Below are 20,447 nucleotides of genomic sequence, written 5' to 3'. Positions count from 1 at the left end.
AGCTGCACCCACATCCGACAACAACAATAAAACGCTGCGCTATTTTTCTTACCTCATAAAGTTGTCATCTCAGCATAACTAAACATCTTAGCTGCCACCCAGCCTGTAAACATCCTTATGTGGGGAAGGTTATCAAATAGGTCGTTGAGAAGCAGCTCTCAAATTATCTAGAGTATTATCTAGAGCCCTCAGATTTCCTGGAGCCCTTTCAATCTGGTTTAAGATGTGGTTATATTACAAAGACATAGCTATTCCTTGGCCATTGCGGGTCTCTCTGATTTATTAGCTTCTGCTAATGGATAAAGACTAAGTGTTCAATCTAATCTGACCTTTCAGACATGCTGACTGTCAGAGTGCCTTTGCTGGTCACCCAGTCCATTTTACTGGGTGTCCCTCTAGGAAAGCGTAACAATATAAGGAGAGAGCAGATTTCACCTCTGAGGAACAAGCTTTAATGCTATGCCCTTCACAGCTTCCAATATTAGACGTGGAATAGCAGGCTGCTTATCCTGGGAACAAAGCCAAGCACTCTGTGACAATAGGTATTGTCCCAATGCCCTCCTAGCAGGCACCCTTTCAAAGATGCCCTCAGTCAGATAGGTCACACAGTCTGCACAGTATTTACACTACCTTGAGAACCTTCTTTAGCAGCAATTTTCCTTGCCAGCCTCTAGCTCCGTGGCTGCCAGTCCCTCCCACACCTGATTTCTTGGGGACTACTTTAGTAGTCTAAGCAGATTGCGCTGTCCCCTACTCCTTCTCTTACTGCAGATTCACTTTGGAAATTCTGTGATCAAGCTTTTGCTGACATTAAAATTGATATTACATAAAATATGGATACTTCGAAGTATTCAAAAATGAAGTGGTAGAGAAAGGTATCTGTAAAGATCAGCTTTCCCCATTTAAAAGCAGTGTATTCCCAGATTCTGGGTCCGCTTAAAGACTTCTCCCTCCACACAGCCAAGCGTCTGCACCTCATCAGCAAACAATGGAAAAGAATCACGTATCAGGATCCTGCCCAGTCCACATTTGTTTAACCCTTTGTCACCACTATGCTCTTCTCACCAGGCACCCTCTTTCTGTCTAAAACAGATGCTGGGATTGCTTGTGCCAGAGACTTAATCTTATTAATAGTTTCTCTGTTTATTGTCAGAGTGACTTGGTTGCACTCTTCTCTCTGGGCCAGCAGGTCAAGGGGTTCAAGTTCCCCACCCATGCTTGGAGTGAATCTCACTGCTGACTGTGCACATTAGGCTTGGGACAGATGGAATATGTTGCAGTGGTACGAGCCCTGGATTTCAGTAAGACATTGAAGTGAAGTCTTCTATCTTCTGTCTACTCCAAATACACCCCAAGTAGAAATTACTGAACCCCTTCTACATTAAGGTTTCTGGGGGCTTTGTTTTTGTACCACGGAGTATAGGCCTGGTTCTCTGCACAGCCCTCCCTCCATCCCTGAGAGACTCTAAAAACCTGTATCTGCCTGTCCGTGACTGCTGCACATTACAACACTAGGAGACTGCAGAGTGATGCAACATCGCTGTCTAGCATTTGCTTTGTTAAGCACACTTTATTTTTTAAAGATGGGTGAAAGGACAATTAAGAATAAATAAATAAAAGGGAAGAAAGGAAAAAAAAAAGTAGCAAAGTAGAAATGAACACATTACCTGACAGCTTTGTTTGAACTCTGTGAACTTATAACCTCTGCAGTAAGATGAATTCACTGGGTATGAAAGCCAGACATTGACAGCTGCACTTCACTCCTTTCAAACTAGGGCAAGAAGTCAGCCCATACCCCCTGCCTAGCACCAGCTCCTGCAAAGGGAAAACTGCAAGGCTGACTCTTCACTGGTGCCCAGCAGGAAAGCGTGGTCTTCCTTTGTGTCACTCAGGAAGGATGGTGGGGAGGCACAGCTTCAAGTACCACGGAGCCACAGGTCCCATGTACTGGAAGTATAGGGGACTGACATGCTAACTTTGGAGTAAATAGATTTATGTTGGCAGAAGGAAAGAACAATGAGACCAAACTTCTTTTCATAAGATAAAGTGATAACCAAGCTCAAAAAAGGGGAGAGAAAAGGAAGGGAAAAAAGCTGAAAAATGTTTTCTTTCGGCTTTCCCTGGAGCTGTCTCTTCATCTTTGCTAAGTGGAAACTTCAGGAGTTGCTCTCAGCCTTTCACCCATCACTTCTCTGCACTCAGAGAACGCAGCAGATGGGCAAGAATGGAAAAGTGCTCATGCTCAAGTGTTTCCAAATGTTTCACAGTCAACGCATTTATCGGTTCTCACCCTCCACCCTATCACCACTCCCTCCACATAAAGTCAGACGCTGAGCTCAGGCATCCAGGCGAGAAGGAAGCCTCCTTCTTTCATAGGAACCTGCACATCCCATTGCAATGTTCCTAATGCATTAGGTCTCAGTCAGGACAACTTGCCAGAAGGCACTGTCAGAGAGGTGCTGAAAGAGATGCAGTTCAAAGATTTCCCAGAGAGCCAAGCCATTCAGTGTGGGAACCAGGCAGCAGTACTTTCTGGGCCCATGGACGTAGGAAGCTTCAGCTAGACTGAAATGAAGGATTAGCAAAACTATTCTCCCACCGTACCCCCTGCCTTCAATACAAAAACAGCAGTTACTTTCCAATGCTCTCTTTGCAAAACAAGGCTGAAATATGATATTTAAATTATCCCCAAGGATGCATCTGCTGAAAAGGAAGGCACGAGCCAGATCCTCCCTCGTGCTCGTTCTTTGTCACAGTCTCGAATTTTGGATCATTTTAAGTAGGGAGAAAACACACTAATTCCTAACACTGTAAGTGTTTCAATGAGCACTGCTATCAATCATTTAAGTTCTCACTATTTATTATTATATTTGAATAAGTAAAATTGCCAATATAGTTCAACGAAATCAGCCAAAGTCAGCTCGCTCAAAAAACAATGGGATTGAATGTGGTCCATTGTCTATTTCTGTGCTGTACAGAAATAGTAAACCAGCGTGAGTGTATGAGAAGTGATCATGCTCAGAAAGAGCCATAGGACAACAGATGCAGAGCTTATAAATACAGGCTGCAATGCTGCAGTGCCACTTCGCTGTTGGCTACTTGAATGGCTAGTTGTGTGGCCTTCTCATTTCAATGCTCTGGGCCTGAATCCAGCCTCACTTCCACTATTCTACCTGCTTTATATGGACACTGCGAAGAGTCATTTGTTTATGTATCAATGCAAGCGTAAAACAGTCTTTAGAACCCTTCATTAATTTCATTATTTTCAGAAAGAAAATAACTGCCACAAACTGCTTTACAAAACACACCTTTTTTTTTTTTCTTTCAAAGTAGCCCTGTTGTTCTTCATGTTACCATTAAAGGGAATAAAATTAGAATAGCTCCTAGTTAACTGAAGGTTTATCTCCCATTTTCAATATCTTTGAAATCCTTACAGTCAGAGAAAAATCTTTACAACGTAACCCAACGATTCTCTATAGAAGAGGGGAAAAAAAAAAAAAAAAAAAATATTAAAACAAACAAGTCAACAATAACAGCAACTAAAAAAATAATATTTGAATATTTTCTGGGACTGAAATACTGCTCCCATGGAATCCACACAAGCATCCTGAACTACCTGCCAAGCCCAGGATTGAACAAAAGTGAGAGAGCAGCAGTAGGCCACCCTCCACTCTAACAGTTTTGGTGCCCATACAGTAGAACAGTGTCTGTTTTTCTGTTCCGCGCAGATGGAGATTTTCTTCCAGTCCCATCACTTCTGAGAAGCAGCAACAGCAGCCCAAGCTCCCCGCACTAACACTCTGAAATAGCTTGCCTTTCAGGAGCAACACATTGGCCACTGACTGGGAATGGTGATATAAGGGACATTTCTTTAAAGAAGAGAAAAAAAAAATACTTTGCAACACTTTCAGTTGAGATTGAAATAATAATAATAATAATTTAATAATAAAAATCAGCACAGATCTTTCCTCTCTAATTGTCTGCTTCTGGAAAACATGCATGACAGCAGATCTTCAAGCTGTTCACCCCCAGGGAGGGGAGGAGTGCTTTTGAATGCTGATTGTTTTCTGTGTCCCATGGAAAGAACACCAGCCACAAAAAGTCTCGGTGATGCACAAAGTTAGGTTTCAATGAGGCCAAATTGAGAGCCCCATGCCTGAACATGCTCTGCCACAACAGCCCCAAAAGCTTATGGGAAAGGGGGACAGCAAAGAAAACAGAGCAGCCAGCTCTGCACAAGGAGCAGTGAGGAAAGCTGCTGTATAGACACATCAGGACAGCTGCTGGGGGAAACGAGCTGTATCCACTCAGGACAGCAGTTGCAGGAAGCCAGGTTTGGTTGCTGATAGCCAGGTGGCTCTGTGCCAAAAAGCAGAATGGCACGGGGGTTGCATTTCAGCCTCTTGGAGACACAGGGAAAGGGTTGGGGCCCTAGAAAGTTCTTCCTCCAGGACAGAATACAACACAGACAAGAGCTGTTGGCTTGAGCTCTTTCCTCAATGCCAGGAAGACCTCCCAATGTCCTGGAAAATTGTTGTTACGGAGCAAACAATGAGAAAACTGATCCACTGAATGATCTGGGTGCTAACTAAGCCAGTCATTTTGCTCCCTCTGGACATAAACCGCATAATTCTCCTGAAGTTAGATGCAGTATTTAGGCACATTTGGCACTGTCCACCTCCACCCAGATATTCTGAAGTCTTCAGAACTCTTTGTTCAGAAAACAGAGAAAGTGAACACACAGCAGTCTGCACCAGCTCAATGTCTGTTTGCTCCGCACATCAGGCCTATCTACTGTCAGCAAGCTAAGAGTGTTGTTAATGAATGAAAAGCTGCACATACATCTATTGGTTTTAAGAAAAGGGACTGCAAATAAAGCACCTATTTTCCTATCCTCACATACTTGTGCTCTTGTTGTGCCAAGTATTTTAAATGTCAGCTCCTAAGGATTATCTCAGAGCTGTATGACCAATCCCCAAACTATGTGCATCAGTGGGAATATCAGGGGTTCCACAGTACATCCAAACTCACCCTGAAACACTGCAAATAAAAGTCTGTGGGTTTAGAATTGCTTTTTAAACAAAACATTTATTTTAAACAATAAGAGAATGGCTATTGTAGTGCTAAAAGCTGAGGACAAAATTACTGTATATAAGGTAGTTTTTAAATATATCACTCATTTATATTTCTTTAAGAGGAAAAAAAATTGGCTGTAGTTGCAATCAGTCTTAATTCATTCTTTATTGCTGCTCTGGTTCTGTGTTATTTGAGCTGGTTTAACTGTTAAAAGCGTTTCAAATGTTCACATGGTCTGCATTAGGTTACAGAATAAAAGTAAGTACAGCCCACCAAATGTAACTTTCTGAAATGTAAACCACATGAATTTGATTTCTTTGTGGTACAACTTTAATTGGGTTCAGAGGTCTTTCGGTCTTACCTGTCTATCTGCTCTCTGATGGCCCGACCTGATAAAGCTAATACAAAGAATCTGCGAATGTGATCCAAACTGATTACTCTCAGTTACAGTGCATGGCTTTATTCTTGACAGTAACAGCCCTTTAGTCTAGTTCATTTCGAGGCTGCAAATCTGAACTCTGGAGCCACCATTGAACTAGGAGAAAATGTCACAACTTGCAACAGAAGATCACATCCCCTTGAAACTCTGCAAAACTAGAGAACTGGAGGGGAAGAGAGCATCCAGGAGCAACCTTAAATATTTATGTATCCTAAAAAACCTGCATGAATAAGTGTACGTAAATACACTTCACACTGTCACATCAAACATCGAAACAGAGAATGCACCCAGGACACACTACACATCACAGAAGGAACTGCAAACAGAAATTACAACAAAGCCTGAAACCTTCAGACACTGACCTTCAACTGATTTCAGATTTTATTTTTATTTTGTGATAATACACTGTGTTGCCTTAATGACAATGACTCATCATTTACTCATCAACTCTCCTTTCTGTTGCACCACATTGTGCCATATGCCTTTTTGGAGTGAAACAACATTACTGCCACTTCCCAGCAAACCATATCACATCTCAGCAACAATAAGGAAGGCACCGTACAATAGGAGTTTGTATTCTCACCTCGTGTCCTGTGACCAAACTTGTAAACAAAGACCTACACCAGCTGGTGGGAGCAGCTCCGCTAGAGTTCAAAATTAAACAGACAGCTCAAAAGAACTGTAGGGAGAAAAGGAGCAACAAAAATACTAGTCCCTTCACCTGCATAGCTTGTTTTCTTATTTTTGGAATGCACAGCATAGATTTTGAAAAAGTAGGATGAAAAGGATACGCAGTGCTCATAGTTGCTTGAAGAAAACATCACAGAAAGGAACACTCAGCAGACCCAGTAATAAAATGATATAACCCAATACTGAAAATTACTCAACTGAAACTTCCACTGCAATTCACAAGTTTCATTCAAGAAAGTAAACCATTAACAAGTAAAAATATTGCAAGTCATCATCTAGTTCAGACGAATTACATTCTCTTATACCCACTGGAAGACAAAAAAAAAAAAAAATAAAATAAAATCTTTCAAAACCAATGTCATAAATTCTTTCAAGTTACTATTTTTCATCCTAATGCCCCAAAGCTGTTGTTGCTTTTGTCATTTTTCTCTCGTTCTATTACTGAGCACTGTTCTTCACTGGTAGAACTGTTCTCTCAAGTAATTTCCACCAGCGAAAACATGAGCACTACCAAATGAAGTCCCTTAATTAGTTCCAGGTTTTTCCAATAAGCAGTGTTGGCAATACAGCTTTCAGCTCTCTGTCCATCATACAAATAACAAGGCAGGGCCTGTAAACATGTTAGGGGTGTCTCTATTTTCCTGTTCATATAATGGGCAAGCAGAAGGAGCAAGAAGGAAATGCATACCTCAGTGGTAGGTTTTTATTGTCAACATGGAATAGTTTTTTGGCTTGAAGTTATTTACACTGTCTTCAAGTGCACATCTTAGCAGCTTCCCAACTTGGTCATAAGGAAAATTAAACATTTCCAAGGACATTTCCTTCAAAACAGAAGTTGACTTTTTCCCCTTGAGGTTTAAATTGCTTTTTCTTTTTCTTTCTTCCTTTTTTTTTTTTCTTTTTTTTTTTTTCTCAGCCCATTTTCTTTTATATGTAGGTTTTTCCTTCTCCCTGCATTTATGGGTTCTGCTTGGGTCCAGTATTGTTTCTAGAATTTGCTTTATGGGAGTTAGGGCCCCACAACCCTTCATGTTGCATTAACATGCAACAGAAAGATCCATGCTACTAGGCTGTGTACAGAAAAAGACCAGACTGGAAGGGACCCCAGCTCTCTCCACAGAGAAATATAGTTTCACTTGATGGCTTCTGGAATAAACTTTGCTTATTATGTTTTATATAGATTTTGAATAAATCCGTTGAGTCACAAATTTCTTATTGGAACAATAGAACTATATAGAGGCCAGGGGAAAAATTGGAAGCAAGTATGGATTTTCTTCCCTGTCATGGAGCCCAGAATCCATGTCTTTCTCCACATCCATTTAGTATGGCACAAACCAAACTCACTGACTGCTTTCTTCCAGCTTTCTTTGCTACTTCACGGTAGAAATATTGTTCTGCTTCCTATTTTATTTCCCCACAGGTCACAAAAAATTCAAAGACATTTTAGGTCTCCTTCCTCTTTGAGCCTGGGATGGACTACAGAAAAGAAGAAATTAAAACAGGCTAAAAAGGAAATTAATTGTAAGGAGGTAAAGTTTTGCACAAGACCCTTCAATCTGATATACATATTAACCATTTCCAATTTTACTTGTACTGATCATGTATCTTCAGTACAGACTTATTTTAATGCCTGTGCCATGTAACCTCAAGCAAATGGAACCACTTGAAACAAGCACAGATTGAGAGTATTCTGCAAGAGAAATAATAGGAAATTGGATCAAAAGTATTCTAAATTTTTATCAGTCCCAGTTCATTTCTACAAATGTTTTACCACTATTTCAACCCAAGCCAGCCAGTCATTACAGCTTGTTGGGTTTAACAGTTTCGTGTTTGACCAAATACCTGAAGACTATCGCTGCCTTTCGTCACTTTCCGAATACTCATTTATATATGCTGCCCCAAGAAGTTACATCAGCACCTTGCAGTGATAATGAATTAATGAAATCCAGCATATCCAAGGAGAGATTCCTTTAGGCATATTAAGTCAGCAGTTTATCTCTGCAGTGGCAGTTGCCAGCAATAGTGCAGAAACACTTGGTGAGAGCACAAGCTTTGCCCACAAGTACATCAGGGAAGCTTTCTGCATGCAGCTCTGTCCAGATGCACCAGGACAGCACCATTCAAATATGTGTGTGTCTAAAGTTTCTTCCAATGTAATACATCAAACAACCTTACAGCATGTTCCAGGGCAGGAACACCCATTATGAGAAACCACCTGTCAGAAAGGGAAGTCAGATACTCGCTTACTTCCCAGTTGCATTCCTTTAAGAACAGAAGCCCCTCCAGACAGCACCCTGCAGCTGAAGTGCAGTGCAAAGGTTGCTCTCTAGACACCAGCAAGATGTGAAAGCAACATATGAGGACTGATATACAGGGAGAAGCTTCAATGTATATGTTGTATAAATGCATAGCTACAGATATGAAAGCAGATGCTCACAAAAGCATGAGCTCCAAGCCCAGCCAGGTGATATATGACCAAGATGAAAACCCACTTCATTATTCTTTAAGGAACCTCTAATTATTTTCTCTATTTGTGTTATTTTTTTGGTCACCCTACTTTCAAAGCTGGGGTCATTTTATCTTTGCCTGGGAAATTACAGACATTTCTGGGAATAAAATACATGTTTATATATATTTAAAGGCATACATTCCCTAAATATTTATATATATATATATATGTTTTATATATATATATATATATAAAATATACATGTATATATTTTAATGCTGGCAAAACTGAGAAGTAATACAGAATTCTAAACAACCTCTGAACAGTCTTCATGGAAAATTGTGAATCCTTCAACATATACAATAATTATACAATAATACAAAAAGCATCATCTTGAACTTCAAGCTGTGCCACGCAACTTTAGGGGATAGTGTCTTTGACTATTAGATATACATAATCATTCTCAAAACCCCCATGAGCTGAACAAATGGTTCAGAACAGTATCCTTACTAAGAAGTAAGGACGGATGTATCTGATACCTGAACAGCTCCAGAAAACTGGAAGTTGTTTGGAGAAATTTTAAAAAGCCCAAAAGTTACCATTTACATAAAAGAAATCACAGGGTTAAAAACACTAGAAAAAAAAAATGTCTAGGATCATTTCATGCTGTGTCTTTTTGTTGTTGTTGTTTTTGTTTTTATTTCAAAAGAAAAAAAGGCAAAAGATGGGGTCACAAAGTACAAAGACATAAGCAGAGAAAGATGTAAGCAGGGAAAGGTTAGAATAAAAAAAAAGGCACATTTTTTTTCTTTATATCATGTTTCATTTGTACACAATGTGTCTCAATTTGTAAGGTTAAAAAAAAAAAAAAAAAAAAAAGAGTCCTGAATCCTTACACTTAACAGCACTGGTCAGCCTGGATGCTATGGTTAATGAACTAGATAAAAGTACTATAAATATAAATCAGAATTCCCCAGGAAGTATATACAATTCTCTTAAGACTGTCAAATAAGCTAGAGATTTAGATTTCACTCATTTGGAGAATTGTCCACTGAAAACATTTTATTACCTTGCCAAGTTTTTATAGACCCTATCAGAACAGCTGTGATTCACTTCACTTGCAGCAGAGGAAACTGGTAATAGCTCAAAGATTGCCCCCTTCATTTCATAAACCAATTAGGACCTGGATCCTACAACTGGACTAACACAACTCCCTTCTTTTACTGGCAAAATTCCACTTCATTTATATGAGCTCAGAATAAAGGTCTCTATTGGCAGAATACAGATGCTCATAACAGTAAATGTTTCTGAAGCACATTCTCTAAATTGTTCCTTCTTCCAAGGAGCACTCTTCCTGCACTCAAAGTGAGCACTTCTCAGTCTACCTGCTGGTTCTGACTAATCACCAGTTCTTTGCTGATCTGCACAGTTTGTTACTAAACACTGATAAACATATATGTGTGTGTGTGATTTATCACATGGAATTTTTCTAGAAGTTCTCTGAAATGACAGATTGATTTAAATGATTTTTCCCTCTAAATCAAGTGTTATTTCATTTGTTTAAAATAAGTCATTTTGGTAATACCGTCATCTTAGATCTATGGTTTTGATTTACATTTGTTTGTGTATTTTTTTTTTTTCAAGTGCATATTTGGCTTGTCCACAAGTATAGCCAAAACGGTATATACATGTATGCCTTATATAGGACCATACCATGTCATTGATTTCTAAACTCAACTGATCAATTAATAGGGAGGTCTAAATTCACAAAGTGGTAAAATAGGTTGCATATACTTTACACATAAGTCTATAATTCCTGGGTTTTCCTGCAGGTAATTTTCTCAGAAGTATTGTCATTGCTTTTCAGCCAAGTACCAGCTTAAAAATCAAAGAAAAAAAGAATTACTAATGCTTTACTGACTGTTTTTACATTCTTTGAAAGCATTCAAAAATATACTGACAAGACAAACCATGCAAAAAAGAGGTGGATTCTGTTCACCAGACTGATGCCAAGTCCCTTACTGAAACAGATACAACTATAACCTGTTAGTGAGCAGTGACATTTCTATTGCAGTTCTTCACACACTAAGCTATTCACTTTTTAATCACTTATTACAGCCATTGTGCCACCATGCCAAACATTCAAGCCCTTTCTCTGAAATGACATGGCACAAGGCAGCATCTCTGAAGTCAGTTCTTCCTCTGGAACCTGCAAATTATTCTCTTAAATAAAAAGAAGAGAAAACCTTACACCAAACAAGATCTATATTGTTTGAGTTAATGTTTTATTGCAGCTTAGTTACCTGTCAAACAGGCTGACACTTGGATAAAACACATAATGGAACCACGCATCAGGGCATGTTAAGTGCAAACCTGTGATAAAGAGCAGAGCTATGATTCAGCTGTGCAGAACTCTAATGATCATTTCTGTTCTAGCAAAGCTTGATCTGTTGCACCAAACCCACTGCAACTCTGAGATCCTCTTCCATCCGAAAATGATTTTACATCTGTTTCAGTTCAAAGAGTCATATAAATCAGAAGCTCAGGCTATAAATTTTGATGACACCTTTAAAGAAGATTTATACACTGTCTATAATATATATATACACAGTGGAGGTACGTAACAGATACTAACCACTAAAATTAAGCAATCAGTGCTGTATTCTGCAAATTCTGTATATCATATTTAAGTCCTATTTATGATTTATTCTGAGGTGAGAGCCAAACTATGCCTATGAACGCTGGGCATTTCTGTTCAGACACAGTTACTGGCGCAGTAGGTTTTTTTGACCTTGTTCTCCTATAGTTATTGTATGGGACAAACCTTCACGATCTCTTTCTTATACAATGATTATATGAGATTAGTCTGGAGTGTGCCATCACTACCTGTCTGAAACAACTATTGGGAGTGGGAGTTGGCTAACTTCTCTTCACAACAGATGACAATACTGAGTCAGTAGCCAGGGAGTCACACAATATCCCTGGCACAGTTGTTGTAGTTGTTGCTGTGAACAAGCAACATTTCTAATAAGCTTAGACCTTTTGTTAAATAGAAAGCATGAAGCATGTAATCCTTCATTCATTAATAAACTTAAACAACATGTATAACAAGCATGTGACTTTTCGGATAACTGTTGACTTCAAAAGCCAGATAACAAACATACTAAACTGTCTCCACTCCTGGTTGGCAGGCTATTTATTAACAGTTAATGATCCTCCTTTCAGTCCCCTGAAAGTCATCTTGATATATGTCAGTACTTCCAACCTCTGCTGGGCCTTATAGCAAGAAACAGTTTTGGGGAGGGCATGGGGGAATGTGGTTTGGGATACAAGAGAGATGTCATTAACAATCGCCCCTTTGTGCTGTGTCTCAAACACAGGCTGGTGCTGTTTCTTCTTTTTTTTTTTTTTTTTTTACCTGACTCCGCAACGTCAGGAGAGACTGAGTCAGCAGATCCTGAACATGTTGATGCAAACAGCAGCAGGATAAGCTGATGAGCAGACAGAGCTTCCAAACATCACACACAGACCAACACAGTTCAGCATGCAGGTAAATGTGTGGACCAGGGCAGTGGCTGGCTAAAAGGGAAGAAATGACTGGAAAGGATCCATCCATCAGACTACGTTTTCTCTCACATCACTGTTGACTAGCCTTGAGCAATGAGACAACTTGTTTTTGTGAATGGCTTACTTGCAATAACTTCCGAAGCAATTCACCCGAGCTTCACAATTTTGTGGCTATTGTGCGTATGTGGTGGGATGGGATTCCACATTAAGGTTGAATGAGGTCGGTGTAGTAGAAGGAATTAGAAAAAATGTATCTTAGCATAAATAAGCAGAATAAAAACAAGCAGGAGCATTAAATATGAAACATAGCTCAACATTGAGTACAAAGACAGAAAAAATATATATACTTGTAAAGAATGACACTGTCAGATGCCCTCCCTCCCCACCTCTCACTTTTCCTCTCCTTTCAGTTATCCGCTGGATGTTCTTACATCTTGCACAACCAAGGCTACAGAATGGACCTGGTCAAGTAACCAAGAGAACATTCAATACCTCATCTCTCACTGTATTTCTGCTCATCTCACAACATACTGTGGTGCTTCAGTTCAAATACATGAGCTGGAATGGAGGCGCATAATCCCAGGTTCCCTGGGATTATGAACTGGAAATGAAGAAAGATATATGGCAGCATGAGGGGGAAGAGAGAGAAACAAGAAGGAAGTGCATAGGTGTTAAAATCAGTGCTGCATGTGAGGACTGCAAGGCTGCCCTACCATCAGTACCATGATTCTTCAGTATATAAAGGAACCAGAAACATCTCCCAGGTTCCTCTTGTTGCCTTCTCCTACCTGCTTGTATTTCACCAAATGTGGTTGCAATTTTTTCTTTCTGATGCTGTGCCAAAAGACCATCTTATCTTGATTAAAATGCTCTACAACACTTTGAAAACAGATAATCTACATCACATGGTTAATGCTCTATGTCCACTTCGGAGTCTGAGTTCACTGAAACTGGACTCACATCTCCCTCTGCATTTAGTACACTGTTAACAACTTGCTGGACCTGTGACAACTGTGAATCCTCCTGTGTTCCCATTCAGCTACAAAGCTGTACCAGTGAGTTTTAAGCTGGAATGATTATCAGTTGTTGTGTCTGCTACTAGCTTGAAAAACAGCAGCAGTTCACTTTCTCCAGGAAAGCTGAGCTGTTAGGCTGCCACCACCTAGAAAGTCTTTGCTGGTCTAAAAAAGCATCTTACCTAGCAAAAGGCACACAGGTAAAGCAACCGGTGTGCTGTGTTGTCACTAATTTTTCTGACCATAATTTTCGCATCCATTGCTGAATGCTCTGCCACTGAAAAGAAATTGAATTATTTAGAGAGACAAACACAGCTATTGTACACACTAATTCAGAGTCCCATATCTTGAGCTGATTCAGCTTATCTGCCTTTCTATACCTTTGACAAATATATGCCTTATATCATTTTTTCTCCCTCTCCTTCATATGTCTTACTGCTTTTCCTCTGTGTATCTTATCTCCAAATGATGTGCTATTAATCAGCCAGAGACACCCTTCACTGCTAAGTGTTCCTCAACTGATTTGTCATCAGCACAAGTAGTTACTAGTTACAGCATTCCTCCCACATGCTAAAATCTTAAGGGGGGAGGGACGCAGGATGGCAAGGAGGTTAAGAGACTGCCTCGCCACATAAATACTATCTAGGACTTTTATACCAACCTGCCAGTTTGCTGTAATGATAATGTTGCTGTTTTCTCTCAACGAGGAGCATGGTGAGAGGAAAGTGGGACTGCATCCTGTCTTGTTTTTTAAGTTATACCCTTCATGGTCTTCCCTTTCTCTGATTAATCTGGCTGGATGCCTGTTCAGTAGTAGCTGAAGCTTAATACCTGAAACAATGTGTGTATATACGGTGTGCCAGTAAGGCTTGCCCAACAGTGCTCATTCTGTCATGTTTTCCCATGCCTTGTGTCAATATCTCATTTAATATGCAATTCCCCAGAGCCAGGGTAAGGGACGGGGAAAAAAAAAAAGAGAGAGAGAGAGAGGTATGGAGAGAAAAGAAGGGAAAATGACATCCCTCAGGAACATCAGCTGCTCTGAACTCACCCACTGCTTCCCATGAAGCAGGCTGTGTGGGGGCACAGGTGGTCCCATTCTCTATTGCTGGAGCACAGCCTACAAGCAGGGTCTCAATGAAGACTTTCATTGCTGCTCTCTGTTTTCATTGGAGTAAGGCCATCACAAACATTTGCAGGTGGCTTGGCCATAGTCTGACTCTAAAATATTTGTGGTTGTGATAAAAATCAGAATATTGCTACAAGATGGTTCTATATAACCTTTAGGGCTTGATCCTGCTCTTACAGAACTCGGTGCTCCAGTTGCTCTCTGCTGTTTTTATTGCTCATTAAAAAGGCATATGCCCTGGCACAACTCTCCATGGTAAAGACTCATCTACCCTTTGGGGCAACATCAGATGTTTTAAAAAAAGAGGGGGAACCCAACCCAAAACCACTTATTTGAGCACCTCAGAATTTAGGCTTGTTAAAAAGCTGAAATATCTCAATTTTGTAAGGCCAAAGCAAAACCACCGAACTTTGCAGAACTTACAAACATTTTCTGAATCCATCTGAATTTGTTTTCAATTGCCTAATATCAATACCATTGTCGAGCCCATATTCCTCATGAATGATTCTTGGATACAATTCTTAGCATGTTTAGAAGAATAAGATGAAGATAAATGGAAATGATAAAATATGTTCCTTGAATAAACAGAGCAGGCACCACAGGGAAAAGACCGAAGGAAAAGATGACAAACAACAAGGATGCTCAACACTTTGGCAAGTAGAAGAAGTCCAAAATGCGGCAATTATCTCCTAGGACACACCATGAAAAAAAAACAAAACCTCCTAGGAAGAGGCAAGAATGGGGAAGAGAGTATGCTGGAGGTCACACCATAAGTCTCATTCACACACCAGCTCACACAGAGACTAAAATGCTGACAATTGCCTCCCAATAGAGCAGCTTTAGATTCAGACATAGGAAACATTTGTGGGAATCGGTCACATGGGAGAATTAAGATATGTCATGACAAAGTTTCCCAAATGAGGCACTCACCACTGACTAGGAAATAGGCCTTTTTATCCTCAATCCTTCCAGCTCTGGAGATTCTAATCACCATGGCCCCGAACCAACGCAAACCTAAAACCTGACTGGCAGGGTCTTGCAAAACCACATGCAGTTTTTTTCTCATTATATAGAAACAATTGTTTGGAAGCCAAGTACAGTCCCATATAAAGCACCTCACCACTGAGTATTAAAATTTGGTTATTTTTGTTGTTATTTTCAATTAGGATTATAATTACCCCTAAACCTATTAACTCACAACATGAACAGGAGTTTTATCATCCTTAATCCAAATAATGGAATTAGCTGGTTTTCTTTTTAAACCTAAAAACAAACAAACAAAGAAACAAACAAAAACTGTTTGTTCCTTGCTCCATCTCAGCCCAACTTCAGACAGACTGGGACATACAGAAGACAACAGTTTTCTTGGATTCACAAGTGAACAACATTGCATGTGAAATCTCCATGAACACTATTCTGTCAATATGTAACACATGCAAAGACACACCTATCAGACATGTTTACCTTACCCATACTATCAGATTTCTATATTAATAATCACAGCATGAAACATCAGGAAAAAGGGAAGTAAAGGAGCTTTGCTAAGAGCACAAAACAGGCTGCAGATGAAAACCTTGTTGAGTGTGTGGCTGGATAACATTTCTGGAGCAGTCAGTGTCACAAATCATCTCTGCTGCCAGGGTGTTGGGACATGGAGAGCCTGTGGTCTATATTCTGCCCCCACCACAGGGAATCAGAAAAGAGAAACAACTCAAAAACAAGTGTATTTTGAGATTTCAATGCCAGGGTTTCACTTTTCAGTCTTAATCTGAAGAGACTGCAAGTTGCTCATCAATTATTTAGACAATGACCGGGGCCAGAGACTGATTTTGCACTTATCATATAATGGATGTGACCAAGTTACAAATGACAGATAATTAATCTAGACTGCTGCTTCATTTTCAGTCCACTGATTTATCTTTTTATCCATATGTTTTCGTACATAAAAAAGTGCAATTTCTCAGAGTTGTGTGATTAAAAACTGTACCCTCAAACTATCCATGTAGTTTCTGTATAATTAAAAGCAAGTTAGCATGATTTATGAAGACCTCACATCTGCTGGAAGTAACCGATTATACAAAACATGTATGGTTTTATACACACGGTTCTCCAAACATGAGCACACAATTGACATTCAAGCCAATACAATAAGCATCCATACTGTCAATCTGTTGGAATAAATACAGATCCATCACAAACTGAGCAACTGTTCACATAGGTCTTTTTGCCAAACTCCATTTAACTTAACAACCTTTTTATTTTGTCTTGTAGCCTTCCTCAGATGTACAGAGTACCTAGGAAATAGCCTAATTCCCCTGAGCACCCAGAAGGAATTGGAAAGATCAGCTTCAGAAATTCTACGTCTGCCTTCCCAGAACATTTATAGAAACAACTGGAACTTTGAATGTAAGCAGATAAAAACAAAAAATTGGAAGGAGAAAGCAGGACTTTCCTGTAAGTACAGCACTCTGTCCCTGTTAAACCAAAGTGACAGGTCTGGAGTAGATGGAGTATGCTGGCCATTTCCCCACAGACAGCAATGCACGTTACAGAGTTTCTTGCTCCATTCTAACAGGATCAAGTACAAGCTCCTTAGAAACCACAAGGACAACATCTGGTCCTGCATGCAGCTGCTGGAGCCAGAAAAAGGGAAAAATTGAAGTAGACTTACCCAATCTGTCGATTTGTGGAAGGTGCTTGTGTAATGACAGAACTGGACTGCGGAGATGGCATGGCTTGTTGTATCACAACGCTGGTGTCATGGTTTGGCATCCGTGTATTGGTCAGCTGGTGAGATCCAGGTCCTGCCATTGCTCCTCCAACTGTGTTATGCATGGAGATATTCTGTGAAAGGAAGGAAAAAGAGGGATGGTGGAGGAAATTAAATATATATATGTATATATATATATGGGATATATATATATATATCTATCCCAAATCTCCTTTTTGAGATCTATAGGACTACAATTAGAAATATGAAAGCACCAACAATATGAAAAGTTACTGACTTCTGGCAAATCCTAAATCAACATATCTTTTTATAATCAACCACTATAAATAAATAAATAAATAAATATTTACTTTTACTGGGCAATATAAATGGAAGAATACCTGCAAGTTGACTAATCACTCTTCTGTGATTGAGACTTGTGATTTATAATGGGGACATTTAACACACATTCTTCTGACTGAACGTGATATATATTTTGTTTGAAAATGACTTTTGTGGTGAGTGCATGGCACTTTGATTTACTACGTAGTTTGTTTACTGTGTACTAGGTCTGCTTAGACCGACAAGCAAATCAAGCTTTATAGGCCTAAAGTAACAAACAGTACGTAGCACGTCATGAAACAGCCATTTCTATTAGCCTCTATATATTTTGTACAGCAATAATATCCCAGGGGCCTAGAATAATTGCACTGTATTTTCACATATATAACCTCAGCTGCAGGTAACTTGGAGCGCTTCAAAAGTTCTTATGGAAACAAATATCACAGATAATTCATATCCATGAAGTGAACAAGCCACGGGAGCCCAGGATGCTACTTAGGAAGGAACTCTGGAATAAAACTTCTATTATCCCTATATCCACAATACACACTGTTGCTAAACCACAGAGTTTGACTTGGCCTGCATTTAAAAACAAACAAAAATCTCAAGCCAGAGATAACCCATAATGTATACATATGAAAAATACGGTAACCTTAGGAGCATTTTTTCCTATCAGGCATTAATCTGTGGATTGTTAGCAGCAAAGGGAAAATAAACTTTCCATTCCAACCTAATGCTAGTCTAAGGAAAAGTAAAGAAAAACACCTTTGCACCCACACTTTGCCACCAAGATTCAGGGAAAACATCTTGACCACTGCGATACTCAAAATTTAAAACTACAATTAAATTTCATTCAAAATTCCAGTTTAGGACCCCTTTGCTTAGGAAACACACAAAACTTAGGATAATGACAGAAAAGCTGGTGAGAAAGAAAACTCAAAGCTCTGCTGAAATGTGGAGGATACATAAGCTAGACAACATATAGAATCCCTGATCTAAACAAAAGATTAGATTCCAAACCAAAATAAGAATAAATTCTTTGGATGACTTTGGATGACTTTCTCCATGGAAAAGGAGACAATAAATAAAGGAACAATACGGAAGTATAGCGGCCATCTCCCTGTCTCCAATTTTCTTTTTTCTTTTTCTTTTTTTTTTTTTTAATAGAAAAGATAGGTAGACAGATTTTAAAAAACGCAGAGGGGCTGCCTACAGCCACATGGTCAGACTGTTCACCCAGCTGAGTTCTTGTTCTAGTAAACAATTCACATAATATGTATCAGGTCCAGCAGGAGAATTGCCAGTATTCACTTAGAAGCATGGACTTCAAGAGGAATCTAGATCAAGGACTTTGACCACAGTTTTTCATAGCCCAGTAGTATATCGTTACCGTGATGTGGTAAGAGAGAATAACCTTAGATAAATGGAGTCTTTTCCAAAATAAGTTCTTCCCAACCTGGCACATTCCTCTAAAGGTCCCTTCTCCAGTGGATTAGAGTTTTCTGATGAAAAGGGTTCTGTTGAAATAAATAAATAAATAACCACAGCCAAATCTAGTTCATGATTGAAAATTGGACTGACTTTTTTGACCATTACACAATTTTGCAAAAACAGGTCTAATATGTATTGAACTTCAAGTAAATATTTTAGTATTCTTACTTCCTAGAGCTTATGCCTTATATTAAATGCATGTTAATTAATAACCTATCTATATGTGATATTTACTTGTTACAAAGTTGACCCTCTTAACTTCTCCTTTACAATGCCTCCACAGTTTCTGAATTCTTCCAAATATTTCTGTATTGCCTATTTGTTTTAAGTAGTATGCTTACTAGAGCAAATATTAAATTGCAAAGGAGGTTCACAGGTCTTGTACCTCTGGGTGCATAGGGGAACAACAAAGAAGAAAAGCATCAGTTGCCCACAATGAGTTTACCCGGCAGTGCTGCACAGCTGTCCCTTGCCATTGACGGCACACACCTTCTGCCTGCACACAACTTCCTTCCAAAGTCTGCATGAAGATAGAGTATTGGTGTGAAGATGTTTAGGATTCAGAAAGCCTTCCTCTAGATTAAAGACTCCAGACCACAGATTTCCAAGAGCCACAGAGCAGTGATCTGCCACACAGGAGGATCTTTACAGGAAACATGGAAGGTGTCATAAGTCAATGATGTCTGGAAAGGGACAGGATGCAAATCTGAGGTGAACTTTACATGAGCAGTACCCCAGCATTTTTCCAAATTTTGGCTGGATTTTGGTGGAACACAGAAGGCAGAATTTAAAGATTTAACATCAGATTCTTGTGCTCCTACATTCAGTGTTTTCATTTTCTTCCCCTTCTCTTTTCCTTTTTCTTCTATAATTCCAGACCTCCCTAAGGTGTAAAGGGTTTGAGTTATGTGGGTATGAAAAATGTTGATAGCACATAAGATGTTGTAATTGCTAGCATACATGTACAAATTTCTAATGCTGTCTCAAAAATTTAACTATTTCCAATACACTTTATTTCTTCAGAAAGTAGGCTGAACTTCAGATGCATGGAAAGCAAAAACAAAGTGAAAACCTCTCAATGCATCCCGATGTCCATTCTTCTCAGTAATGCCAGTGCCATTGTTGGGCAGGAACTATACTTAGTATCTACAGAATTGCCAAGAGAAAGCCCAAGATTTCCCAACAAAATATCTAACTCGGTATGATTCCCACGTTCACAAGAAAGGGATTTGGCAATCTCAGAACAATTTACATTGGTGTGATGCTTATGAATTTGCAGAAAAGTTCAAGCAAGTTCATACCTAAATGGCAAGGCCTGTGCTTTGAAAGATGGCAGAAAGATAATGTACAACAGCACTGACACTAAGCCTATCTGATCCAGCCATATGCATCATGACATGCAGAATGGCACTACGTCACCGGCACAGCAAGACTAGGCTCGTTGCAGATGGTCTTCAGAACTCCTGAAATGGCCTTGTTGCATTGCATGTGCTCTTAGAGGAACTGGACATGATACTAAAGGGCTCCTCAGAGACATG

General features: G+C 39.4%; 1 protein-coding gene across 4 annotated transcripts in view; it reads right to left on the bottom strand.

Annotated features, from left to right (window-relative positions):
* Positions 1-20,447, bottom strand: part of CREB5 (cAMP responsive element binding protein 5) — a gene marked incomplete at its 5' end in the record, with an annotated part of 257,184 nt that overhangs the window by 155,254 nt on the left and 81,483 nt on the right. For all 4 annotated transcript variants that reach the window (XR_014316827.1, XM_082752545.1, XM_082752544.1 and 1 more), the window contains one exon: positions 17,038-17,210. Coding sequence is in view for 3 of the 4 variants with exons in the window: in XM_082752545.1 (XP_082608671.1) it covers positions 17,038-17,210 (173 nt within the window). The remainder of the gene's footprint in view (positions 1-17,037; positions 17,211-20,447) is intronic.

This window comes from Aythya marila (genome assembly GCF_965140915.1).
Source record: "Aythya marila genome assembly, chromosome: 2".
NCBI classification, from domain to species: Eukaryota; Metazoa; Chordata; class Aves; order Anseriformes; family Anatidae; genus Aythya; species Aythya marila.
Note: the sequence above shows the minus strand (reverse complement) of the source record. Positions and strands in the feature narration are given on the sequence as shown.